The 27,975-nt window shown below is 45.4% G+C and overlaps 1 protein-coding gene across 1 annotated transcript; it reads right to left on the bottom strand.

Moving 5' to 3' along the window:
• Nucleotides 1-3,928: 3,928 nt before the first annotated feature.
• MEP1A (meprin A subunit alpha) lies at nt 3,929-26,319 on the bottom strand. Its single transcript, XM_090031351.1, has 14 exons — nt 26,207-26,319; nt 26,094-26,118; nt 25,892-25,945; nt 24,312-24,352; nt 24,116-24,191; nt 23,657-23,774; nt 19,753-19,928; nt 16,731-16,952; nt 15,971-16,120; nt 13,864-14,079; nt 10,529-11,002; nt 9,739-9,912; nt 4,771-4,969; nt 3,929-4,174 (listed from the first exon to the last, which is right to left on the bottom strand). The coding sequence occupies exons 1-14, from the start codon at nt 26,273-26,275 to the stop codon at nt 4,027-4,029; spliced, it is 2,142 nt and encodes a 713-aa protein (XP_089887477.1). The 5' UTR covers nt 26,276-26,319; the 3' UTR covers nt 3,929-4,026.
• Between the last annotated feature and the right edge of the window lie 1,656 nt (nt 26,320-27,975).

Genomic DNA, 27,975 nt, shown 5'->3' with positions numbered 1-27,975 from the left:
ACGCATAGGGGGTGCACGTGGGTGCATGTGCACCCCCTGAGATTGGCAGTCCACCCCCTGAGAGAAACTGTGGGCAGTTGCCGCTAACCACTGCCAACTCTGCCGGTGGCGTTTGCGGGTGGTCGCTGACCCCCGGTCGGCACCCGTCACCCCCTCACCCTGCCGCTGACAACACCATGGCTGCCTGGGGGAGCTCCCCACTCCCCACTGCCACACCCCTCCCACCACCGCCTGTGGGCAGTCGCCATACTCCCCCACCCTCCGGGGGCACGCGTAGTTCATGCAGCAGAAGCCCATCTCCATGCCCTATCATAGGCAACTAGGACTGGAAAGGGTCTCTTGGATCAATGAATCCAGGCCCCTGCTATTGTTACAGGCAGACACAGCATATAATCCTTTTCATAAAGTGATCAAATTCCAATTTAGAGCTAATTTTAACGGGGGAGGGGGAAAGTCTTGCACCTACTAGCCCAACAGTTCTCAAATTTCTTGGATTCAATGCTCCCCTCTGGGACTCGAGACAGCCCTTCATAAGTTTTGTGAATTGAGTGGCACCCAATTTCAAAACCTATTTGATATATTTCAGTGCTTACCTCCTTGCAGAGGGGCTGGGCAGGGAGTAGGGGATCATCCCACTCTTATCTGTTCAAGTTATCTGCTTATCTCTTCACACCTTGCTTATCTGCTCACACCTCAAGATATACTTCAAAGGATCTGGTGGCACCCTAGGGTGCACCAGTACCGTGGTTGAGAATCATTGCATAGATCTACCCCTAATTCAGACTCTTACATCACTAGTTGCTCCAGGCCCTTCTTAAATATTTGCTGTTCTGCAGGTCATATTATGCCATGCTGACTTGTTATATTTGGTAATACTCCTTGCTAATGGATGTGCAATTTAATGTGCCACTTCTTTCAGAATTATGGAATGAACACTGCCCCCCCAACACACACACGCGCACGCACACACAGTTCCTTAATTCTGCTTACACCTGCAGTGTGGTAATTTTTGTTTCTATACCTCCATCCCCATAAGTCTTCCTCCCTTTATTCCCAGGTTCACCATCATCGTTCTGGTTGAAAACTGAGGTTAAGAATCCATTTCCTTTCAGGGTGATACTTTGCTTATCTTTTCCATGTTCGGCACACGGAGAACATACCTTTTCATCTTTTTTTGGTCTTGTGTTTTTGTTTGTTTTGATTTTTTTTTTTACACAGCTGGAAAAAAAAATCATTTTAAAGCTCTCTTTGTGGTTTCTAATTCTGATTTATGGAAAACTTCACTTTGCCCCTACACTTCTTGACCTTTATGAACTTTGTAAAAAGCAACAGCATCTCACAGTTCACAGGCTAAGAGGAATGCTTCAGTTCTCACTCATTTATTACATATGCCATGCTATATCAGTTTAGAGACCTTACCCTTCATTTAAAGAAATAGCAATTAAGTTGTGGCCAGTGAAAGCCAGTTAGTTAACCTCAGCAACAGCTAGAACAGAAATGGCCTTGTAATTGTACTTTAATTAAAGGTGTTATCTCAGGTTCAGCTCAATAATCAAGGGTGTCGTGGCAACAGCTGATACTGATGGATGTTAAAACAAAATATTTTTTTATTTAATTCCAAACTGAGAGAGCAGCTGCATCTTATAACACTTTTCTTTGTCCTGCATACCATGAATTACACTTCATCCTACAGCAGAGGTTGCCAACCCCCAGCACGCATGCCATTGATGGCACATGGAGACATTTTCTCCAGCACGCCAGAAGGTGAGCAAGGAAATTGTTTTTAAAACATTTTTTTAAGTTGCTGCTCTGGGCTCTCCAGAGCAACCACAGGTCCCAGGGCCATGGCAGGCACTGGGGGCAGAGTCAGGAGAACACAGGCAGGGACATGTTATGTGTTTTTCTGACTCCACCCCTGCCCCTGGGCTGTGCCCTCCAGCCCGACCTGGCCCCTGAAGGCTCCCACCAGATGGGCAAGCCCAGAGCCATAGGCAGCGGAAGTGGGGGCTAAAGTGGGGGCAAACACAGGGCAGCAGGTAGGGCTGTAGGGCAGCCTGGCCACAGGCTGCTGCAGCATGGGGGGAGGGACAGGCACACCCTGCACATGTGCAGCCAGGATTGCAGGGAGCCCAGCCACAGGCAGGTAAGTTTCTTTCCATCTGCCTTCTTTATCACTGCCTGGGCTTGTGTAGGGGGCAGATGGAGACCCCCACAGTGCAGGAGAGAGTGGGGTAGGAGCAGGGTGAATCATTCACCCCGGCCCCATCCCCACCTGTACTGTGGGGATTGTCCCATGACCCAGCCTGGCTGGGGCCCCATTCATGGTGAATCAGGCCCCCGCCAGGCCAGATTGTGGAACAATCGGAGACCAGCAGCTCTTCCAGAGGCACGGTGTGGGGCAGGGGGGGACTTGGCCCCTGATCTTTCAATGGGGCAAGGGCAGGCAGCAACTGTGAGTTGGGCTCAGCCTCTGCACCTCACTGCCACCACTGCTTTGAAGGTGGCATGGCACCATGTGCATCCCACTGCTGGGCTGGCTGGGCAGCGAGGCACATGGCCCCATGCTGTGCCACTTTCAAAGCAGTGGCAGCAGCGAGGCGCAGGGGCTGAGCCCAGCTCACAGCTGCAGCCTGCCCTTGCCCAGTTGAAAGACTGGGGGGCAATGTGCCCCCTTCCCCTTGGCTCCCCAGTGCCACATCTCTGGAGGGGCTGCTGAGCTGCACCAGGCTCTTCCTGGGGATGACTCGGGGCTCCATCCCATCTGGCCCAGTGGTGCAGCTGAGACTGGCCCCACTCCAGCTCCCAGCTCTGGGACTCTCTAGGAAGTTCAGGGCCAGGGCCGGTGTAGAGCTCATGGGCTCATGGGGGCTGCCAGTGCCGGGCAAAAACCCCAAGCACAGGAGAAAGAGCAGCCATACAGGTACAGCAGGCCCCAGCCCTGATTCCTCCAGCTATGCCCTGGGCTCAGGTAGATGGATGCCCTGTCCCACCAGAGCACTGAGTGCTGGGGCCACACGCTTGGTGAGAAGCATGCTTGGGGGGAGGTACTGTGGGCAGATTGGCCTGTCCGGGTCTTTGGGAAGGCAGGGGCTTGGTTGGAAGTGGGGCTGCCCTGGGGCTCCATGGGCTCGGGCTGCCGTGGTGGGGGCACGGCACAGCTCCACAGGAATGGGGTACAGCCACCCTGCCCATCTGTGCTGGGGGAAATCATTTGAACCCTTGAGGATAAAACAGACTGAAAGTGCTGGCACACTGGGAATGGCCTGTGTCCCTGTTGTCACTCCAGTAACATTTTATCCCTGTGGTCTTCCCACCAGTACCCCCAGACATCATGGAGATATCTTCCATTGCCTTCAGTGGGCATTGGGTGACACCTAGAAAGGAGGTTGACACTCAAATGTTTGGCAACTGCTATAAAATGATAATCTGGTTTGATATAAAATTATAACCCTGCTATAGAATCTTATAGGAGACTGCAACAATATATAGGAAGAAGCTCTCCCTAAATTAGATTTAAAAGACTCTCTCTATTCAATTAAATGAATAGAGGTCTGTGGAAATCAATGGAGCTACACCAATTTAAACCACTGAGGGTCAGGGCCAACAAAGTTTTTGAGTGATTTCTATAGAACTCAATTATATTTAATGGATTTGTTCTTAACATGTTCTATAGGACTTTTCCATAAGGGCATTTCTCCTGTGACATCATCTGAGTTTGAGCATGGCACATGTTCCACCAGTCACAGCCCAATACAAGGACTTAAAATGAAGGAACAAGGTGGGAAAAGTAAATGGAAAAAGGGTTCTCCAGGTTGTTCTCATGCTAAAAATCTTTATTAAAGCAGCCATTCAGAGGGGCTGCTCTTTATATGACATGCTCTGGGGAGCAAAGGATCTTGATAGTGGATTTCTGCATCACCATGCTGAATGGCTTTTACAGACTTTATTTCTGTCATTTCGTTCACCAGACCAAAATGTTTTCAGCTCTGGAAGAGCGCCAGGCTTACAGTTATTCAACTGCAGCTTCTACTTTCTAGTAATCATGGAGATGATGACAATTGTTAGCACTATAGTCCCAGCAGCTCCACCAATCATCATTCCAACGATATTCCCATGGACCTGTGCTGTCTGGCATCTCTCACCTGTATAGAAGAAGGCTTGGCCAGAAGGACACCTGAGACAATAAGGCAAGAAATGCAAATTCATGGTGTGCATTTTTTCCTGTGGGCAATTCAAGATCTTACATATATATTCAGAACTCCCAAAAGAATGAAGACACCTGTCCATTGTGGACTGGACTATTTTGTTTGTGATATAATGTCCTGTTTAGGCCCAGCCTCAAGTAGGGGACAAAGGGGTCCCAGAGCTGAGGAGTGGAGGCTGTAGGGAGTTCAAGGAGTTTTCAAACTTTTCCCATGTTCCCAAGCAGCTCCTACTGAAAGGGTGTGAGCTACGGTCCCACACCACCCTTGCCTTCCTTGGTCTGATTCACGTCTCCTGGGAACATGCACAGGAAACAGTGCCTGGGTTTCCCCAGATGACTGCTAGTGAGAGCTAGTCCTGCAGGGAAGTGTCACGCTCTTTCTACTGTTCCTGGAAATGTGGAGGAGTTTTGATCGCTACAGAGATTGATTACATTAGTAGTAGTAATTGCTACAAACATTAATTGATGTTTGTAGCAACAACCGGAAAATTATATTCTCCTACTGATTATCTGTATCAGCTGGTGCAGGGCAAACCTAGGGCTGGCATGAAAGGGTTTGATGGTACCTGCAGCTTGCTTTCCCTTTCACGTTCACACAGACTCCATCGTTTTGGCAAGGGTTCGGGTCACATGGGTCTCTTACGGAGGAAGACCAGTCTCTCAGGGGACCACTGTTCTGGGCTGATCTCTTCTGCCTTTCAAGAACATCAGAAGCAGGCTGTGGAGATTGAATAGGGACCTCAGTCTTGTTGAGATGAGTTAAATCTTTTGAAAAGGAAGAAAGAAATAGTGAGAGGCACAGAGCACAACAGCAGCGGACATTACACAGGACACTTTCCATTCCAACAGAGTTCACAGGGTTTTACAAACAGTAGTGGTTTCACTGGTACGGAAAGATCTGCACACGTCTCAGGGGAAGAACATGCCCCTGCAACGTACTCCTGCTGTTAGGACTAAACCAAACCAGCAAAACCCACAGATCTGAACACCCCTGAATTACAGCAATATCAGAAATCTAGCCAAGTCGGTGGTTTATTTCTTCACAGTGGACCAAATTAAATAAAAATGTAAATGCTGGAGCATTTGAAATCCAGAGGCAGATTTTGCAGCTTGAGCCCATGTTGAAGAGCCCTGGCAGAAGCTACATTTATGTCAATCAATATGTTAAGCTCTCCATAAATCGTGACATGCCACGTGTTCAGCCAATTTATGGTGCAATGAAATGACAAACCAGCCTCAAAACTGTTTCACGTGTGACATAATGTAACACAGAGGTTCCCAAATTTTTTCTTATTGCGTACCTCCATCCAGATTTACCAGTTGCCCACATACCCCTGCCAGCATAGATTTTTATATTTTAACCCTTTAAATGCCCAGCAATGTCGCTCACCTTGCTGGGGTCACCTGACCCCAGCAGTCTTTCCTGCCCAAGCTCAGGGGGGCTGGACCTGATGATTTTGAGAGGTCCCTTCCAACCCCTAACATCTATGAATCAATTATTAGTATAATGAAAATTAAATCCACCATTACACAATTTCTCCCGCATACCTCCCAGAGATGACGTGTGTACCCCCAGAGGTATGCATACCACAACTTGGGAATCCTTGATGTAACATGGACATTTTTTGGCTGGTTTGTACTGCACCTTAAATTGAACTTGCGGCATGTGCCAGACACATGACTGCCAGTTCCTGATCCTGACTCTCAGCTGAGCACTGGGATCAGGCTTAGGACAGCCCCAGGGTCTATGTCAGGAAAAAGCTGCCCCGGGGCTGATTTCCTGGATTGGAAAGGAAATAACTCCAGGCCCTGGCAGCTACACAACTGGGGGCTCAGGAGTTTTATGCCCCATTTCAAACATCATGCATCTTGCCACTGCACATGTGGTATGGCAGGATATACAATTTTGGGGATGGGGGCATAAAACTCCTCCGATCCCAATGACAGACCATTATTTTAACACCTGCAAGGGGCCTAATATATATAAAAAGCACTTTTCCCAATAATTGAGATTACTTAGGAAATGACCTAAATTCTTGGGAATTCTTAAAGCTTGTATAGAGCTTTTTCTGAAACATCCACCTACAGGGTTAGTGAGGAAGGGGACACGAAGGGTGCAGAGGCAGTTTTAGCAGGAGTTTCAGTTTATTTGGCTCTGAGGAAAAATTCAGGCTTTGCAAGAACAAATGGGCTCTAAATTAACTGAAGTGGAAGCAGATTGTAGCGTCAAGGACATGGGAGTTGACAAAGCTTGGATGGGGATTACTTAAACTAAGATCATAAAGCCTCATAATGGGAGAGGACTTTGTTATAACGGGTTTACTGAAACACAGTAGAGTAATACAGATCAATGAAATGCTGCAATACCTGATCTTAAACTGCTCAAGAAGAACAGACTGGGGTCAGCAACCGCCAGCACACATGCCAAGCATGGCATGCAAGGCCATTTTGCTCGGCACACCACCGCCAGCCCAGGCTCCAAGCAGCTGCTGCCAGCCAGGCAGCTGGGAGGCTGCAAGCCTGGGTGCAAGCAGACTGGCCTCCATGGGCCAGCTGCAAACAGCTGCTCTGGGCTCCAGCATATCAGAACTCTGGCACCTTCCAAGATAGACATGGTTTTTTCAGCGCTCCGGCCAAAAAACGTTGCCTACCCCTGGACTAAATTATAGAGGATTGAGTAATGGCTAAAACAGAAGTAGTGTAGTTCAGATGTCTGAGTGGAGAGGACCCCCATTGTAGCATCTGCAAGGATACAAATCCCAAGTATATACTTAGAATACGCTCATATTAGAAGCTTCTAGCAGTTTCCAAATCATAGAAAGGTTATTATTGAGCTCATAATTTTGAGGGCGGTCAAAAGGGCAACTTAGTCTAATAAAACAGTAATAATGAATGATTGCAGCTAGTCAGGCATCAACAGGTCAAATGCCACATTGAAACAAAGTCTAGAGTTTCAATTTCTCAACATCATAAGTCGGTTTGTTCTTGGAACAGAGCACGATGGGGCATGCAGGAGAACAGGCTCTTGTCATGTTAGCTTCAGTAACACAACAAAGCTGTTTTACCAGGTTAGTAGGACTACTCATTCACGGTGTAATGAAATTCAACCTCCTGGGTCACAACGAAGCAAAACTAGTACAGTGATACTGAAGCATAACAGTATACTTTTAATAAGTTGTGATTTATATACAAGCAGAAAGATGGTCAGAAACACTCTAAAGACAAAAGAAGAAAATGAAAACCCTTATCTGAGGGTGAAGATGATTCAAGCAAGGTAAAGACAGCTTTCCAGAAGACATGCCTACCCCCTAATAAAAAGGAAGCATGTAGGAAATGAAAAGAAACTCAAGGGAGACATTGTCTAAAGAGCTGAAGTAACTTAGGAGCTTAATTTCTATAAGCAAATAAGAGCCTAAGTCTTACTGAAAGTCAATGACTTGGACTTCCGAATTCAAGAATTTTGATTTTCTTTCAATTTAGATGGGATTCAGGCTCTTAAATGCCTCAATTATGTTTGAAAATGGAAGTTAGATTCTAGAGTGACTTGGGTGCTTTTGAATGTGTTATTCCAAGCAGCTAAACATCCAGGTTCAAGAGATTAGTCAAATAAAAGATGGTCAGTCAAACCAAAAAGGAAAAAAGTCAAGAATAAGCTAACAAAGCAGAAGAACAAGGAGTGATCAAAAAAGCAAGAAAGAAGATAATAAAAGTATAATAAATCATATAAATAACGAAATAGCTGCAACACTTTCAGTAAGCCTTTAAAGGCGTCTTTACACCTGCTCTGAAGTGGGGGAGGGGACGCACTTTAATTAGAGCAGCTTTCGGGAGCCACTCTAATTAAAGCGTCCGCAGCATCTTGTGTATTTAGCGTCCCACACTTCAAAATAGTGGTGGGGGCGCTTTAACTAAAGCTCATTTAAAGCGCCCCTGCTGCCATTTTGAAGCACAGGAATGCTGAATACACATGCTGCCAAGGCTTCTGGAGCACGCTAATTAATTTCATAGATTTCATAGATTTCATAGACATCAGGGCTGGAAGGGACCTCGGGAGATCATCGAGTCCAGCCCCCTGCCCAAGGGCAGGAAGTCAGCTGGGGTCATAGGATCCCAGCAAGATAAGCATCCAATTTGCTCTTGAAGGTGTTCAATGTAGGTGCTTGAACCACCTCCGCTGGCAGACTGTTCCAGACCTTGGGGGCTTGGACAGTAAAGAAATTCTTCCTTATGTCCAGCCTGAAATGGTCTTGCAGGAGTTTGTGACTGTTCGACCTCGTCATCCCTTGGGGCGCTCTCGTGAACAGACGTTCCCCCACATCTGGAGTCTGCTAATTAGCATGTGTCAGAGCAGGCATCAGGCATGTGTATAGGTGCCCTACCTCTCTAAATGGACTTAGGTGCCTATTAGGCCTATGCAAAGCAACTATTATTCGCTTTGGATCCAGATTTGGCCGAGTGGGGGACAGTGATTCAATTTGGTGATTCGAATCACCAAATCAACTCAGCTCAGTCTCCGAATCTCTAAATCAGCCAGGCCCATCCGCTCCCGGCCCGGCAATGGCTGCCTCCCCACCCCAGCTCCCAGCACTTGGGGGGAAAAAAAGCCCTGACTCAGTAGGTACTGCTGGGTGGGGGAAAATCCCTGCTGCCCCCCACTGCCCCATGTTGTGTGGGGGGCTCTTCCATGAGCCCCCAACACCCGACCCGCTGTCCCAATCCCCACCATGGCTGCCCCACCCACTGCAGCTCTGGCCCTTGAAGAAAAAACAAGAACAAAAAAGCCCCAGACTCAGCGCTCCTGCCAGGCAGGGGGTGGTCCCTGCTGCCCCACCCCCCCCGGCCCCATGGGGGCTCTATATGAGCCCCCTGAAGCCCCAAGGGTGCTGCAGGAGCAGTGAGTCCCGGGGCTTTTCTCCATTTTTTTTTTTTCTTAAAGGACTGGAGCTGGCCCGGACGGGGCAGCAGGGATCGGCCCCCTGTGCAACAGCACCTGGTGAGCACCAGGGCCTTTTTTAAAGCACTGGGAGCTGGGGTTGTGGGCAGGGCAGCCATGGAGCAGGGTGCTGGGGGAGCGGGTGGGAGCCAGGGGGACTGGGGGAGCAGGGAGGGGTCCCCCATGGTCCCCTCCTCACTCCCCCAAAGATCTTTTCCAAAGATTTGGAGAGTTTTGAATCCATTCGGACCTTTTAAGTGGTCCCTGATTCAATTCGGATTTAGAGATTTGACTACCAAATCAGACCAAATCTCCTCCGAATTGAATCACCACCCGAAGCTTCACACAGCCCTATTTGGATATGCAGAAGTACCTAAGTACTTACCCTTCAGTGAAATCAATGAGAGTTGGATAGGCTGGCATTTTTTAAAATCTCACTGAGGTGCCTATCTGCATCTTCAGTTATCTATATGCTTTTAAAAATCTGTCTGAACCAGCATAAAATGGAGTGTAGTGACAGGGAGGAATAATTACTGGAGAACTCACATAAAGAGAGGTGGACAGGAAACCGGTTCCGGTTTATCAGAAAGAGAATCCGTACCGTGAAATTCTGCAAAAATGATAAGGTTGTCATGTTTCAGGAAACTCCTCTGTGTCAGCTGTTTATGAGAGATGAAGGTGCTCCAGCCCCAATCTAAGCTTCTAAAACATTTGCACGACTCGTCGTATTTTCCAACAAGAGATGGTTTATCCCACATTGAAGTGTCATTTTTATCTGCAAAATACAATATGGCTTACACATCTCTCTTTTTAATCAGCAAAAAGGCTAAAACCAATTTTTTTTGGCAGAGTAAATGTTAAAGCACGGCATAGACTATTTGGGTATTAGAAAGCAGTGGTGGTTCCATGAGTCCTCTGCATAGTTTGAACCCACCTCGCAGAGGTTAGGGTGACTGGGCTTTGCTCATCATTCTTGGCCTATTAAAAATCTTTGTCATAAAAGATGTAAAGACAAACAGGTGCAGATCAAAAATCATAGATCCAATTTCTACTGAGAAAGATATAGAGAAACGTGGGCTTTTCTTAGCTTTTTTACTTTATCATCAAATCATCTGATTGTGATTGTTGTTATTTATTGGTATTATCATAACACCTGGAAGTCCTAGCCATGTATTTCATCCCCTTTCTCCTCCAAGAGAGGAGAAAAGAAAGTCCCTGCTCCCAAAAGGTTACAAGCCTTATATAAGACAAGAGGCAGCAAATGGATACAGCTGGCCAAATCGGAGGTGATACTGGAGAGCCTAGCCAGCTAACTCAATTGTTCTCAACCTGGTGGAGCCCACATCTTTGCTCTCCTGCTGACTATATGTTTTCACAAAGAAGTCATGTACCTTCAAGGACTTGGGTTTTGTCTGTTGTGAAGCTCCTGCTTGCGGACATCCTTTTCCTGATGTCAGGGTCCTGGTCTATCACTGTTAAAATCGCCTGTCGGTTTTCAGCTGGCCATTCCAGAACAGCATCATTATCTCCACTGCACAAGTGGAAAGCAATGCGACTGTAGTTATCATAAAAGGAATTATTGCGACCATGAGGAAACAAAGTTATGCCAAAACCGTAGCCCTCAGGGCTATAAAACCGGGGACTAAGCATAACATCGTTTTTTGTCGTAGTGCGGAGGATCTGGCTGAAATTTCGAATCACCCATACAGCGCCAGGGCATGGGGTCTCTGTTAGGGTGACATCATCAATAGAAATTCCACCAGATGAGATGTTGGGATTGCCACTTAATCCTTGGAAGAGATATCTGAACTTCTTTTGGACATTGAGCGTCACGTGTGCAATTTTCCAGTTAAGATCATCATCTCCTATAGAAAAAAGCCAATTACATGGTTAGTGATGATATGAAGTAGCAGCACGCTTCGATCATCCATATCAGTGATTCTCAACAAAGGTGCCACAGCATCCAGGAATGCTTGACGTCATTTCAAGGGTGCTGTGGGATGCCACACCATGTTAGCCCTGTTAGGTTTGCATACATCATTCACAAGACAAACCCATAGATTTCAAATAGAAATCCAGAATTTTGAGCTTTCCCAGTTCCTTGCAACAGAAAAATGGCTCTATTAATTTTCTGTATTAAGAGTGAAAACTGAGGGCTGGCATTTCCCCAGGGATGCCACAAGTCAATCTAGGGGTGCCTTGAGTCTAAAAAAGTTGACAACCACTGATTTATATATTATAAAGCACATATTAAGGCAAATGTCCAACAAAGTCTAGAAGGGTAGAAATCCCAAGGTAATAACCATTGTACATTTATATGGCAGTGTCACCTAGAGGCCAAGGAGCCATACTGTCAAGTGATTAAACAACCATTTAGCAGTCGGCAGTCCCTAATCCAAAGACTTTACAGCCTGAAAGACGAGAAGTAACATATTGCTGAAACTGGTAGCACCAACTTGTCCTAGCATTGCCTCCGTTTAATGTCCTTCATCCTCTAAATGCCATCTGGGGGGTGGTATCTGTGGCTACTCAAAACTCCTTGGGAGTGAACAACACTACAGCATAATTCCATGGTCGCTGCATTTGTAGTGTCAAGCAAAGTCACAGGAGTGGATTTTCTTATCCCTCATGACTTTTTGCACTTCTTGAACTTGGCCTAAAGAAACCAGCAGGGTTATATTCATCCTTGCATTGATTCTTCTGAAGTTAGTAGAGCAACACTAGGGGGTTTTGTGGCCCTTTCTGTTGTATATCTTAAATTTTCCATTATCCAGATTCTGTTACCTTTGCTCACTTTCAGTAGCACAAGAACCCATGAGAAGTCCAGTGGGTTTCAGCTGGTTTCAGTGGGACTTCTCATGGAATCCAGTGCATTGAAATCAGTGGTTTTGCTCTCAAGGAGGGAGTTGCTTTTTAGTATAAGTAAGGGCATGAAAATCTGGCTCAGTATGTCTCCTACTTCTTGTGATGATTTCTTGCTTAGCCTTCACTATTGTTTGGTGATAAACCTAGGCTCCATAGATCCCTTTATTAAGACATGAATTTAAAGTTTGATGTTAGAGTCCTTGAATTAGATGGTGCCATTTCAATGCTGTGGCTCACTGGTATCGTGATTTACTGACAAGGAAATAAGTTGATTAATTATCTGCCTGGGAAATATTCTAGAAGTGAATATGAATGGACTCTATTAAGGTTCAAAGCTCTATTTTGCATTAACAAGGTTCAGGACCTTTACTTTTATTTATATTAGCATAACAATGAATTTACTCCTCAAAGGCCATGTCTATACTTGCTTTTACATGTGCCTAAACTTAATGCACCATTGCCTAACGCACATTAAGGCAATTTAGGTTCATGTCTACATGGGCACATGCTAAGGTGCATTCATGTGGTGCGAGGACTGACTTGGAACTAAATTAATACACAGCATTAATGCACCTTAGTGTGTTTACATGTGTGTTAAGGTGCTTTAGCTACTCGCACCTAAATTTGATACCTGCAAAGGCAGGTATCAAATTTAGGTGTGAATAGCCTAAAATCGCCATTTTTAAGATGCATTAAGAGCATGCACATGTAGACCCACACGCTGAATGCACCTTAAAAATTGCTGATGCACCTGAAATTGGCCCATGTAGATGTGCCCATAATATATAATGCAAACTTTCCGCAGGTCATATTTCTTCTTAAAGCAAGGCCTTAACACTAACAGTTACATCAGGAATTCTGTTACTTGAGCCATCAAAATTTCACCATTACAAGCTGTAACAGGGAACTCTAGTCCCATTGCTGTTAAAAGACTGGAAGGCCAGAAAAAAGAGGGAGGCATGTTCAAGACTTGGACTTTTGTGGCCCAGAAGGGTAGAGTACCAGGCTGTATAAACTCCACTCAGGAGGAGAGCAGGGCAGTGTGGCCCAGACCGAGAAGGAAGTCCCTTTGGGTGGAACTGACTCTACTGCTACAAAGTGACCAAAAGTGAGTAAGCCCTGAAGGGCTAGAGTTGGCTGAAGCTAGCAAGGAGGAAAAGGTGCCTCTGTGAACTGGGCTATTTGTTTATTTGCTTGTATCTTTGTATCCTCATAGTGGACAAGGCTTGTCCTAGGACACAGGGGCTTTGTTGCAAGGCTTGGGACAGCTATTCGGGGTGAAGGGAAGCCACTGAGAAGACCTGGGGAAAGAGTGCAATCCTTGATTCTGTTAGTGGGTTGTTCTGCGATGTATTAATAGCACCAAGCCCTGATTCAAGCCATCCCTGGAGAGGGAAGCGGTGGGATTATTCACAGTAGACCTAGATAGGGCAAGCTAGAAAAGAGGTGATGAATCACACAGTGGTTTTGGCTAGGACGCACCTGCGATGCACTGTGGGGAAGGGGCACAGGGTGCCATAAGTGCTTTCTCCTAGCTTCTAAAAAAATATAACAAAGGTGGAGCAGGCAAAATCAGGGAAGCCATCAGGACAGCTGGAGTGGAAAAGAAGGCTGGAGCTGAATGCCAGGAGGCAGTAGACTATGATATGTAACACCAAGCCTTCTATGCAAACTAGCACTTGAATAGAGCCATGCCCATACTATATTTATATACCAGGATACTTAACCAGCTGGAGAGCTACCCACCTAGGATGTCTGGGAAAGCCCTTTTGTTTTTTAACTAGCTTCACATTGTGGCATCCCCTCCACTTCCACCCCCACCCCCGAGCTTTTTGTCGTGGCTTAATATTTTCAGAAGTACCTTGGAATGTTTTGACTTTACTCAACTGGCGGACATTCCCAGTGCCATCGTCCTGCATAACCCAGATGATAAGCTTGTCCAAGGGGCTTCCTGTCATCTTATAGAAGAACTGGAGACATTGCTGAGCTCTCTTTGGGTAAAGGATCCGGGATTCTAGGATAGCCGCACTTCCCACTCTTCCAGAGCTGGTGTCAAAGTACATGACGTAGCCGGCATCTAGAGAAAGAGGACACGATTGTATTCTTAACCGTTCCGTTGGTTGCACCAGACTCACGGCTGCATAAATGTGTTTATAGTACAGATGAAGCAGCAGCACAAAGTTCAGAACCACCTTTTGTATCATACACCTTCTTGTCGTTCATGGGGCACGCTGTCCAAGCTTATCCCTTTTTTAAACTTATAGTCAAAAACAATTTTGCCAAAGACATCAAAATGCTTCATAAGCACATATTTCATTTTGCACCACTTCTCTGTTGTAGAAATGATTTATTATCCCCATGTCACAGAGGGGGGACTGAATTACAGAAAGACAAAGTGATTTGCTCAAGGCCGCACAAAACTCCTGGGAGTTAGAAGTACAGCCTCTGAATCAGAAATTCCTAGACCTTATATTCCTAGACTACCAGTGGGAGAGGAACTGGGGAAAAACCCTGCTCGTACCCAGTTCACTCTCCCTTTCAGCATGTGCTCTCTGCCACGGTGTGACACAAGATCCCTGGCGAGACAGACATATGGTTTGACCAAGTAAATGGAAGTTCTTATGTTCTAAAACCAGAATGAGCATCCAGGGGCCTGACAGTCAGCCCCCTTCCTCTGTCTCACACTCAGTCCAAGTACCAAAAGGAAAATAGTTCAAGACAATATTATAGCAGCAGTTGAGCCAAATTCCTCCTTCAGTTACATGTGCATAATTCCATTGGAAGAGAAAAAAAGCAGGGGGGGGAAAGTCAAAGGATTTGGGGTGAATCTGGAGAAGGAGCTATTGGCAACTGTAAAATTGCTTCCTAATATCATCTTCCATTCTTAGCTGAAGTTGGACCTAGTCTTGGGTAATCAACATTAGGAGAAGGCTAGCTCTACCTTCTAGTGGCTAGTACAACAAGGGGATGAAAGAATATAAGAAGTGCCAGCCAAAATAATGCCTCCCGTAGCTCAAGCTGTAGTGGCTCACACCTGGGGCCATTATAGCTCCAAGTTTTAGTTAGGCAAAATTTTCACTGAGGTCATGTGTTCATGAAGTCCACAAGAGTGTCACTGACTGACTAAGCAGTTGAAAATCTGATGTTTAGTTATCAGGTTTCCCTTTGGGAACTTTCTTTTACTTTTACTGGTGAACAATTTGATCCTGAACAGGCATGGAAGGCCTCCAAGACTGGAGCACAGTGGGGATTCATTTTGCCTTTTTTCTGCCATTCCTCTATTTTGAAAAATAGAAATTTGGGGATTGTGTGTAAAATTGTCAATAAACATTTGAATGGAAGGCTGTTAAATATCACTGTTCTGCAGTTTTCCTGGAAATCAAATATATGTTTATCCAGAACTCTTCCAGCACCAATGTTTCTCTTGTTTGTTTTCCCGGCCATGGAATTACTTCTCAGATACGTTTATTGGAGGCTTGTGAGTATCATTTCATTCTTATCATCTCGTAACTAATGAATCACACCTTGATGGATACAGAGGAACATATGCTAAATGATATTTATCAGCCTGGTAGTGAATAACGTTCTTTGTCCTCTTTCATATTGCTGATTGGGTCCAGCAAATGTACCGTATGTTATAAAAAAATTTGCTGAATTTGCAGTGGCAGTATCATTGTTCCTAATTATAAAGGGGAGGTAGAGTACCAAGGTAATGTGAAAAAGGAATAGGAGCTTAGCTTCACTAGAATCATAATAAACAGGACCTCTTCTTGATGGTCTCCTCAGAAGAAGTCACTTCTTTCTTGACTTTAACTTTCCTTTCAGTTTTACTCACTTCTGGATTTTCCAAGGGTTGGCTACAACCAGGGCAACTCTAAGGCCAAATCTGAAGCTGTCTCTAAAGCACAGATCTCAAACCAGCTCATGCATGAACAAGTGGCCTCAGAGGTAAAATATTTTCATTTTACCTTTACAGCGTCCAGCGAGCGTGTAGTCTCCTTGTCCTACAAGGCTGCTCTTCTGATGGAACCAGTCTGCATCATCTCTGGTGCCTTGAACCATTCCACAGATATTGGCATGCTCAAAAGCACATTGGTCCAAAAGGGTGTGAGTTGAAGCTGAAAAAAGCCCCCCACCACATATGATTAATGCAAAGTAGCATCCATTTTTAAGAACTGCTGGGGTATTTTCCCCAGTCCGTAAATTTCTATGGAACATATCACAAGGCAGGAATACAGAAAGCCCAGCCTTGTAGTCCTTACTCCCCTTGGCTAGTCCAAAACATTTCTTAGGAACTATTACAAAGGTGGAAAATACCATGGGCTATCCCTGACTGGCACACAACTGAACAGTTTAGGTGACTTCTTGCAGATGTCACAGAAGCAGTAAGTCTCAAGGAGAGATTTGGAGGAGGTGGAGGTTTTAATTTATTGCGGGGATTCCATGAATAGGACACAGCACGGAAAATGCCGTGGAAATGGATGAGTATGAGTCTGGAATTGAGGACTTGAACTGCTCTGAAATAAGTAATGACTAGCAGAGATTTGGGGGGGCCTGAGAGGGAGAAAAGAAATAACTGCACTTTGCTAAGGCCAGCTAATACAAATCATGCTGTGGTTCCCCCTTCCTTGGCTTGCTTCCCCTTTTGTAGACGTGAAAGGGGAGCAAACTGACTATATTAAACTATAGAAACGTGAAGCACTTGGCAATGGCTTAGTACTGACTTACTGCAGTTATACATGCGATTGAGTCTCTCGATGTCAAGGGCACTGAAATCCAGGCGCTGTCCAATGATGTCATCAAATACTGGTATCTTTGCAGTGATTGTGGGGAAGCTGTCATTTTTGTTAAATGAAAATGGCGCATAGTGCATCACGGATTCATAATCATAAGGAGTGTTTAGGTCAGTGATAAACTGGTCATTGTACTTCACAAAGTTGTGTTCATAGCCTGAAGAAAGAAGATGTGAGTGATTCACTCTAAAAATAATCACAATGTTTTCTTAAGGTAAAATGACTCTAGGATGGACATGTAAAAGTTTAGTTGTTATAACTTACCGGTGCAGAATGGAATCAACAGTTTGATTTTAAAATGTAATATGGCAAAACATTTTAATTTTACTTGAGTGGCGTTGGAGCCTTTTTGATAGCAAAATGTTCTAGTCTAGCATCCCATTTTTCCTTCTACTTGCCTCTGACTTGTTCAGGCTCATATAACTCTACCTGCTGATTTTGAAGACTATCAAATGGCAAGACAGCAAGTGGCATTTCTGTGAGTTAAATATGATTGTATTTGATTGGTATTGCAACTTGCACCCAGGGGTTTCGTGGGCCAGATTCTTCCCCCAATACATGCTCATCTGGCAGGTCTCAGAGCAATTCTCATATAAGTAAAAACTACTTCTGCTCTGGAAAGGATGGACACAACAAATCTACAATAATGACAGCCCAATGCAGCAAAGACCATGTTCCATTTAGATATGTATTAAAATGTGGGAGGCTGAGGGGCCACATAAGATTTTATGCCTTTTTCAGCAATTTTGAAGGAAGCCAGAAAAAAATGAGAGAAAAAAATAGCATTTCCAGTGACATGTTTTGGCTATTACTTTCTCATTTTCCATTCAAATTCTCATTTTCCCCCATCATAAATACCATAGGGTCACTCTCTTCAGATGCTATTATTTTCTTGCACACTTTATTGGCTTAAGCAGCTCCATGTTCAGCACAAAGTCCTATGATTCACGGGTCATAATTATCTTATCCATTATTTCTTTATAGAGACTTGAGTTGGAGCTCAGAAAGGGTGACAACCTTGCCAGGATAGTGCTAAAACTATTTACAGCCAGGAGGCATATAATCTGGGCAGAAGATTAGTTATGTAAGAACAAATAAAACTACTATAAAAAAATCCAGGTATCAGTAAATGAATAACTTTTAGATGCTGTTAAAATAATCCTGTGCTAACTGGCAGGAAAAGAAGCAAGTTGCATGCAGGAGGCTGCACAAATCCACTTTAATAGTTTAAATGCTTTTCCAAGGACCAGAGCCAAAGAGGAAATTTGCTTCCTTTGTTGTGACAAATCCAACATTTGCTGGTGCATAACACCAGAGTTGCATGTGCTCTTGCTGTAAAAAAAAAGCCAACAGCACACTGTGCTGTATCAACAGGAGTGTCACTTGCAAATCAAGTGCAATAGTGTGGCCTTGCTGGAGCGGTGTTCAGGTTTGGACCCTGCACTTCAAGAAGGATGTGGACAGATGTGGCAGGGCAATCAAACTGATTAGGGACCTGGGAGGCAAGACTTTTGAGGAAAGGCTGAAAGAACTAGGGTTAGTTACAAGAGAAGACTGAGGAGAGATTTGATAACAGTCTTCAAATACCTGCAGGGTGATAATAGAGAGGACAGAGATGGACTTATCTCTGTAGTCATAGGAGGCCAGGCTAGGAGCAATAGCCACAAGCTGTAGCAGAGGAAATTTAAATTGGGGATTAGGAGGAACTTTCTGACTATGAGGCTGGTTGTTGAATCTCCACCCATGGAAACTTTCAAAAGCAGCCTCAACAAACATTTGGCTGGGATGTTTTAGTCAGGGATTATCTGCCTTGAGCAGGGAGTTGGACTAGATGACCTGGAGAGAATGGCTTGGCAGGCCGCATCTGGCCCGCGGGCTGCATTTTGCCTGCCCCTGTGCTAAATCAATAGCCCTCTGTCTATTCACATATAAGACAGACAACAGCACTGACAGCTTTCCTTCACTGCCCAACCATTGTGCCTCAGCTCTTAGCCAAAAGGACCACCACCAACAATGAGAGAATCGCTTGCGTTTGGTATTTCTGCTAAGACTAGCAACAAGGATACCACCAAGGGGCAGATTTAGCAAGGGTGGGGCAGTTTATTGTTGCACCCCAATTATTCCTCTCTTCTCCTTGTTTAGGTTTTCATTACTTTTATACATCATTAATACCTAGAGCAGGGCTGTCCAACGGGGGTCACACTAGCAGGGGCTGCATATCCTGCAGGCTGCACCGGTGGGGGACATGGGCCCCCAAGCTGTATGTCTCATGGGTACCTGCACCCTCTGCACCACACACTCACATGTGTCCCCTCCCGGTGCACCACACCCCCCACCGCTCCATGGGTTCCCGCCTCTGCTGCTACGTAGCTCCAGTCTCATCCTGACCCTCTGCACTGGCCATGCCACATCGCACCGTACCACCCCCGGAGGGTATAGAAGTTGGAGGAGGGAAGGGGCACCAGGAGACTCCAGCTGCTGTAGCAGCCAGAGTAATAGGGGAAGTAACAACCTGCTGGGAGCCCAGAGGCCATAATTTAACCCCTTGCTGTCCAACTGGCAGCCCGCCACGACATACGGGAACAGAACGATGTTGTGCTAGGCACTGTATAAAAATCCTTAGGAAGACATGGTTCCTGCCCCAAAGAGATTACAGAATGAACAGGCCAACGAAATAGATAGTGATGGAGCTAGGAACAGCCTCTTGAGTGATGATGGCAACTTCTCTCCACTAGGCCGGGCTCCCTCCCATTTCTGTGTCATGGTCAGAAAACAGCAGAGTTGAGAAAACTTGTGCAGGAATATCTACTGCATCTAAAGGTGCTAGAGTATTTGTACCTCAAGAGTTGCCCAATATGGCACCCTTGACTCTCATCTAAAATTCAATGAAGACTTTAAAAACCTAAGGAAGATAATAAGCAAATGTTCCAAACTCAAGCTGGAAGTGTAAAACCAACCTGAAATAACTTCATTCCACCAGATATTCACATAATCATCCCGGTCTGTCCTTGACTGCTCGTGGTAAAATCCCAAAGCGTGTAGGATCTCATGCTCCACAATAGCTTTATAGTCGCACCCCAACCCAATGGACAGGTTTTGCCCAGTCTGGAGGTCTCCAACCATTGACCAGCACCTGAGAAAGAGAGAGATTGCATTGTCTCTTAAGGAGAGTTTTCTGGTCTATATTTAAGGAATAAACCTTGTCACTTTATCCAAAGTATTGCAGGAAAAAAGTTTAACCATACAGCTGCTCAAATAATGCATGGAAGTGCTTATTTGTTATGGGCTGATAATGCTCCCAGGGTTGTACAACGCACAGAATGAATCAAGTCTCTCTTCTGAGGCATTAACACATGCCTTAGACCTCTATGTTATACTCATCCCCACTAAGGCAAATTCATGCACCTGAAATCCCCCATGCTCTCCCAAATTTAAGCAGGTATGAGAGTTGGATTCCAGCCTCGAACCTAGACCCCTAAATCATCCTCCTATGCAAGGTTGACTGGATCACTGTTTCCTTTTAAGATGCAGCTGATGGCACTAGAGGCTGCATTTGTTTGAAACAGCTTGGTGACTAGGGCACTTTGCTAATGTAATCCAGTTAACATATTTGTATTGTGTGACAGCCTTTCTGTGATACTTATGTATACTCTGTAGATATGCATGGTCAGGAGCTGTGTCCCTTGTCTGTATCCACATTAGTAAGCACGGTCAGTGAGTGGGAACTCACTGGGCTGTTTTTAACTTCATTAACTCATTTTAACTGAGTTTTACCAGTTTAATGTAGGGGGTGAGGTGAATTGGGTTTTGTGTGCACTGACGTGCCCTTCCGAAACTGTAAAGTTTGTAAGAGTACTGAGGCCATAAGAGAAAATTGGGCAAAAGTTCCTGCTTTCTGTTTAGAAGCTCTGCTTGCTGCAGTCCCTTCATAGCGTTTGATAAAGTAAGCCATTGCCTGTGAAAATGCATGCATCTCTGATTTAGTTAGTCTATAGGTGCAGATCTCCCCTGCCATTTGCCTGACTTTAGCCTTACCTGGCTACCTACCTCTAACCATATTGACTGGGAGAAACTGTTAATCTTTGGCTGGAGTGGGCTATTAACCATTCAGGTTTTCTCTGAAATTGTTTGTCCCATTTCCCCTGTAATAAACCCCACAATAGTATAATATTCATAGTTTCTAGGGTCGGAAGGGACCTGAACAGATCATCAAGTCCGACCCCCTGCCCTGGGCAGCAATGAGTGCTGGGATCATAATACCCCAGCCAGATATCTATCCATATCTGTGTTTATCCACATCTGTATTTGATATCTATATTGTTCACAGGTAGGTAAATTTAGTCACACTGGACAAGGCAGCAGTTCAGATTGTCTCCCATATACCTGGTATGCTCTGAACACCAGGCTGCAGGGCAGGATGGGGCACTGTACACCCTCCTTTAGAAGATGGGCCGCTCCAAAGCCATGAGTGCAAGAAAGAAAAAGAGAGAGAAAGAGTGCCTCACTTTGTAGCCTAGCGGTGTGGGCACTCCCCTAAGAGAAAATAATTATGAGTTCCAGTTTCAACTCTTCTGCACTAAAGAATCATTAGATAAAATACCCAAACAACGAACACTGATGGCAGAATGAAGAAACCACTGTTCTTCCCCAGGGAGTGCTCTCGCCCCTGGCCTACACTTTCATACACCTCCTTGCTTGCCCTCTTCTTCTGGCTCCTTGAATTTTCCATTCTTTTCTGCAGAAAAACACAGCTCCAACAGGATTATATGGAGTGAGCTCTCAGGCCAGCCTTGCAGTAGTGTAACGGAGGGGGAACGACTTGTGGGGAGCAGCCACTGCAGCTGCCAGCAGTCTGTGCCAGTGCCAGCAGGCAGAGCTGTTCCCTATTACACCTCTGCAGCCTACCTTCTACTTTGCTGGACCAGGCACTCTTCTGCGAGGTGAGAGATGTGGGTTTGAGTCCCTTTGGGCTGAGGAAGGCTCAGAACCCAGGACTCCCCTTTCCCGTGCAAGCATTTTAAGTAGGCCATTATAAAAAGGCAATCTCAAATGGCCTTACGCAACCAAAAATTCAGCTCAGCCAAGACAATGGTATCTCTGGATATGTCATGTAACTTTACTAAGTAGTTCTTCTGGCCTTGGGGATCTTGGTGTTGATGGGGTTACTGTGAATTGCTGTCTTTGACTTAGGTGCCTTACTTCCACATAAGTCCCATTTTAGAACCTTCAATTCCTTGATGAAGCTCGATCTCAGGCATCATCATAAGAGTGTGTAATACTCTGGCCTAGGGTTTGGAACCATACCTCCCTCTATTGTTATAGCAGCACTACGGGCTAGGATCCTGAGAACAACCTCCAACTCAGACCCACGCCAGCTGTTCCAGACGTAGGTCCCGGGGAAAGGTAGCAGCTCATGTCATTCATTGGCAACCTGTCAGCATGGCTCAGGAAGGAAATCGATGGGTCTGGTTATACAGCGCAAGGCATCACCATGCAGAGATACCCCATTCTAGCTCCGCACGTGCTAGCTCCAGAACCAGTGTAGGCACCTGGGTGCAGTGCTGTGTCAGGGGCAATAACCTCTTGTTTCAGTTCCAGAGTCAGCACGTACAGAGCTAGTACAGGCATCTGTGCATGGTGCTGCCATGACCATTAGAGACCCACCCCCCGTGACTCTGACAGAGCCTTTTAGGACATGTCTACTCTGTGGCAGTAGCCAGGCTGTTTCCGAGCATGGCCTGGGCACCCTCTCCAAATCTGGAAGCATGCTGTTGAAGCCATTGCACAGTGTTGCCCCAGTAGCAGCTTTCAAGCACACCATGTTGTGTGTAGACGAAGAGGGAGCCCTAAATTGAAGCAGTGGGTTTTAAAAAACACCACTTCAATTTAGGGCTGATTAAATTGTGCGCACACCCGGCTGACTTACCTGCCTCCATGACAGGGAGGGGAGGGTGAGCTGCCAGCGACTGGAGCAGTCCCTGGGCTGCGGGGGCGAAGGATGGTGCTTCCCTCCGCAGCAGCACCCCCCACCCAGGTAGCATCTGCTTGCAGGCACTCGACTTTGGCAGTCCCGGGGAAACTGTAGCCATGGAGGGGAGCACCGGGTCCCTGCACAGCTCAGACAGGCAGGAAGGTGGGTGGGAGGGGGAGATCAGGCTCGCCATTTTTCCTGTCACTGGGCTGCTGCCAGGCTGCTGCCTGCAGGGCGTCCTGCAGAGCCCCTGAGCTCCACGGCTGTAGGAGTTTTAGTTTGCTGCACCCCAAGTCTTTTAAGGCACATTACACCACCAAATTTCCTAGAATGGCTGGAATTACTGTGCAATACACTGCCCAGGCGTGCAAGCGCCAACACCAGTAAAGCAGTACAAAAGCATCGAGCCTGCTTTAAAAGGGTCGTGAATACATGCCTCTTTTTTGTCTACACACAGCCCCAGATACTGATGTCTTGAGAGCATTAGAGGGATGCTCGGAGAAGCATCTTCATTGGCATACTTCCGGGTTTGAAGTGCCTCAGTGGGTGGGCAGAGCAGGGAATGGCCTGGCTAGGAAATGCTGCTATATACATAACTGGTAAGAGTGAATAAGAAACTCAGCTTTTTCTAGCTGCCTCCTTCATGCCCTGCGATCAGAAGACATTTTATACACTGGATATAATAATGATACTTCATTATCTTGCACCTTCATCACTTCTTTTCTCCCAAAGATTTCAAAGCCCAAACTCTGCCTCCAAAAAGGCCTGCAAAGAAGTTAAGGTAGGTAGGGCTACAGAAGAATCACACCACCTACCACGATAATGGAGTGTGAAGCAAAGTTGGGTAATAAAAGTTAAACAGGACTCTGGGACATTGACAGTACACTTACCCGCTGCCTTGCTGGAAGAGTATGTAGGTGCTCTCTCCTTCATATGGTTTGAAATCCACACAAGACTTTAGGCGGAACATTTCAAAAGCTTCGAGAATGACTCCCTTGGCATTTAGGTCTGGAAAATATATTTCAACAAAATACCTTAATGCATTGTAGGTGATAGGTCAGTAATGCACATGGTCTACATCTTTATATCTCTGTGGATATATATTATATACTGTGCATGCATTATGATACACCTCCAAAAAGGATCAAAGCTTAAAATGACAAGTTTTATATCTGTCAGGGCTGGGGAAATGGGTTTTGGCATACAGGTTGTGGGTGTTTATTAGCATATTTTAAAAAGAGTCTAATCTCCTATCATTTGCCATTGGGTCAAACTCTAGTGTCATGATGCCTCCAGTTGGGCCAGGATTTCATCTCAAAATCTCAAAAACAAAGCACAGGCTGCATTACTTAGGTCATCAGCCAGAATGTAGGGAATGGGGAACTTCCATCGATAGCTCTCATTTCTCAGGGCATTACGTTCTTTCTGTTGAAAAGAGAGAGGAAGGTTAATAGCCAGTAATGCATTCTTTGGGAGAGCAAAATGGGTTTTAGTAAGATGAATATCAATAGAATAAATGATATCCATCCAACTGAAAATACTTACAGGCAGTAAGATATCCCCCTGGAAGAGGTCCAGTCCAGCAGCTGAAAAACAATTCAGAAAAAGAGGATTTAAAAGTCTCAAACATGGTGTTTTAGATTACAGAAAATGCTAAAGGTGCAGAAGTTGATTTCAAGACCTCAAAGGACATTTTCGGATTATTATTAGGATCGGTTTCTGTTTCCAAGCCAACAAATAGTAGATTCCACTATCTGTATCACTGCATTGCTAAAAAGCATACTGTTGTAGGTTGGTGCTTCTTCATTTTCCATGCTGTACTGCATTTGCCAAACTGTAGATCACACCTATTCAACTGGGAGACTAAAAGGGCTTAATCTGCAGCCACCAAGCTCTTGCTCCCCCTATTGCTCCAGCTGCAACAACAGCAGCCAAGGGCTCCAGGCTCCTTCTTCCTCTTTCAACTGATGCCTCCCACCCCTGTGCCCTGCCCCTCACAGTGTGACACATGGGGTGGGGAGCAGAGCCTGAGTTCAGGGCCACACTGGCACTTGGTTCTGCATTTGAGAGGAGGTCCCAGAAGCGGGGCCCTGCATGGTGCAGCTGCAGTGCAGAGGACTGTGCAGGCACGTGGTGCACTAGCAGGGGCATCCGTGTAGCCCGGGGGCCCTTAAAAGCTTCACAAGATTGGAAATCCTCTGGGTTCTTAAGCCAATTGTTCTAAAGATGCATGGAATGGAATGGATACGTAGCTATCTCTAGTCTATTCTGCTCCCCCTTAGGACAATCAGCCTAACAATACAATGACTATTAGATATATAAAATATGTGCAAGCACTTCCCCAGCCTGGCGAAGGTTGTTTGTACCCAAAAGCTTGCAAAGAAGAATTTTTCTGACTATTTTAGTTGGTCTAATAAAAGATATTGGATTTACCCAAAGAACCTTGTCTGCCAATGTGTGCACATGTGCACGTATGTATGCAAAGTTGGATTACAGGGAGCAAAAAGACAAGATGAGAGCGCATTTGACTGGTATCCTTCCACAGCATTTCCATACTAAGCCTTCAGATACATGGCAAAACACTAAATTATTTCCTTCTCTATAGATGCAGTTGACAGAGCAGGGGGGAAAAAAATTGCTAGCTTGCGAAACCATTTGTAATTGGTAAATCAGGGTAAATCTCACTCTGAGCCATATCCTCAGCTGGTAGAATACGATTCACTTCATTGCGGATTAACAACAGCTGTGGGTTGGTCCCACTAGCACCAAGTCGTCAGAAGCCCTTATGCTGCCCTAGTGAATGTTCACTTGTGTCATAAAATTACTACCCGTTTCAAAACAACCTGCAGTTTTCACCTAGGAGAAATGGCTTGGAAAGCAGGCGTGTTGCAAGGCGAGAATCAAGAGTATTGACCAAGGTACTAATAATGCAAAGTCTCACTCGGATCCTGCCTGCATCACGTCTACTTATTTTCCTTGAAATCGCTGTCTCCTCTTCCTGAAATAAAATGAATAAATACAGCCTCTACTTCTAAATTTTCTACTCCTAAGATTTGAAAACACCCACCAGCATTTTGCTTAGTGTTCTCACAGGGGCTGAAAGGGGGTGAGAAAAAAATACCTACCTAAATTTATTTCTGGAATATCTTTCCTGAGCTGCCCAGCATCAGCATCAAAGGCTGCAAGAAAAATATATGAAAAGGAAAACGTTTTGTAACCAACAGGACAGGCATGGTGCCCCAACCACCACCACTCTCCTCCCTCATTCCACCCACAGAAAATAAAAGAAAATATGCTGGAACATGCAACCGTTTAAGCAGCCCTTACCATCTTCCCTTGGGTGCTGTCGAACCTGAAAGAGAGTAAAATATGTATTGCATGAAGTGCAGAGAGCCCAAAGAGGGAGACGGGGTGCTGGAAAAGAAGGGCATTACACTTACGGAGAAAGGAGTGCAATGGCTGAAAAAGAGCATCAGACACAGGCAGGAAAAGATGCGAGTGGAGGCCATTCTTGCAGTGGGAGAAGAAAACAGACCCAGTAATCTCTTAGAATTTATAAGGCAGTTCTCTGAACTTTGCCCAGAGTATCTAGCAAGAAACTTTGAACTCCTTATTTTTACCCTGAGAGTTATTAAACAGGAACCTTTTTTTAAAATATTGCAAGATCATAATTTGCCTAAGTCCATGTGAAAAAAAAACATTTAACTGAGAACCCTGATAACTTTCAGTCCAGATGATGAAAGCTTGAACACTAAGCAGTTCTGAATTTTGCCCAGAGTTAAATCAAGGGAGTTATTTCTATTATTGATCCTCTCTGTCGCGTTTGCTGTCTGTCAATACTCTGGGTCAGATTCTGCTCTTAGTTACAATGCCATAAATCTAAATTAACTCCAGGTGCCTGAGCAGATTTGTATCCCTGGGAGTGACAGAACTAGTCTTTAAACTGTTTTCAATTAATAATTAACACCAAATTGCGGAAGCTAGAGAAGAAAAAAAAACTGATCACTAATGACCTCAGGACTAATTTTAAGGATTTTTACCCCCTACTCTCTGTTTTCCAAAGCTGTGTCTATTCTAGAGGTTAATGACTATTGCTGGGGGCTTCCACCAATTCCCTGGCGAGGCTGTATCGCAGCTTAATGACTTTCGTTGGTGTTCATTTTCTCCAAGGGTGTCAGTAGGACGTAGGGCTTTGCAGGTTGGGAGAGAGCAGCGGTAAGTCTCTGCTTCACGCTCAAGTGACAGCCTGAGAAGTCTTCCTACGAAAATTTGTCCCATCTGTGCCAAGCTCTTATTATTATGGCACAATCCAGTATAGCCAATGGCAGCCTTGATGTGCAGGGATTTGGGTCAATGGGTATATGCTGTAGGTTAGAAGCATTTACTGTAAACTCTTCTGTCTCCCCCAGTGGGACTTACCACAGCAGAATATAGTATGCCTTTAACAGCCTTGCTGTCAGACAGTCTGCATACAAACTATGCAAGACATTTCTGTTAAAACCGCCTAGCTTGCCTGTGGTATGAAATGGTTAGTCTCCCTAACTGTATGTTTTTTCTTCTTTTAGCCTGTTAACCCTTTGCTCTACATTTGTTGATTGAGTGTCTTAGAGCCAAATGGTTCGGGAAAGCCATACAGGATGCCTAAATGCTCCTATTATCAAACCTTTTTTTTTCCAGTTTCTCTGAACTTCCTAAAACTTTCACTTTTTGAGTGGAACATTTCCAGGCTCAATTTCTGAGTGAGGGTGAACTTGAATAAATGAGCCTGACTTATACTGGTGAAAATCAAGCCTAACTCTATTGAAGTCAGTGTAGATATCATAGAATTACAGAATCAATGAGTGGGAAGGGACCTAGACAGATCATCTAGTCTGACCCCCTCCCATGGGCAGGAAGGAGCACTGGGGGTGACAGGGGTCAAAAGACCCCAGCCAGGTGCCCATCCAGTCTCCTCTTGAGGATTTCCAGGGAAGGTCAGAGCACCACCTCTCTGGGAAGCCTATTCCAGGCTCTGGCCACCCTTACAGTGAAGTAGTTCTTCCTAATATCTAACCTACAAGTATCTTCCCTCAGCTTGTGGCCATTGTTCCTGGTGACTCCAAGGGGGGCCCTGGTGAGCAGACTTTCCCTGAGTCCCTGCCGGTGGCCCCTGATAAGGTTGTAGGCAGCCACAAGATCCCCTCTCAGTCTCCTCTTGCGGAGACTGAAG

Source organism: Crocodylus siamensis, chromosome 1, assembly GCF_052110815.1.
Source record: "Crocodylus siamensis isolate JL-2025a chromosome 1, ASM5211081v1, whole genome shotgun sequence".
Classification (NCBI taxonomy): domain Eukaryota; kingdom Metazoa; phylum Chordata; order Crocodylia; family Crocodylidae; genus Crocodylus; species Crocodylus siamensis.
This window is presented reverse-complemented; position numbering and strand designations above follow the sequence as displayed.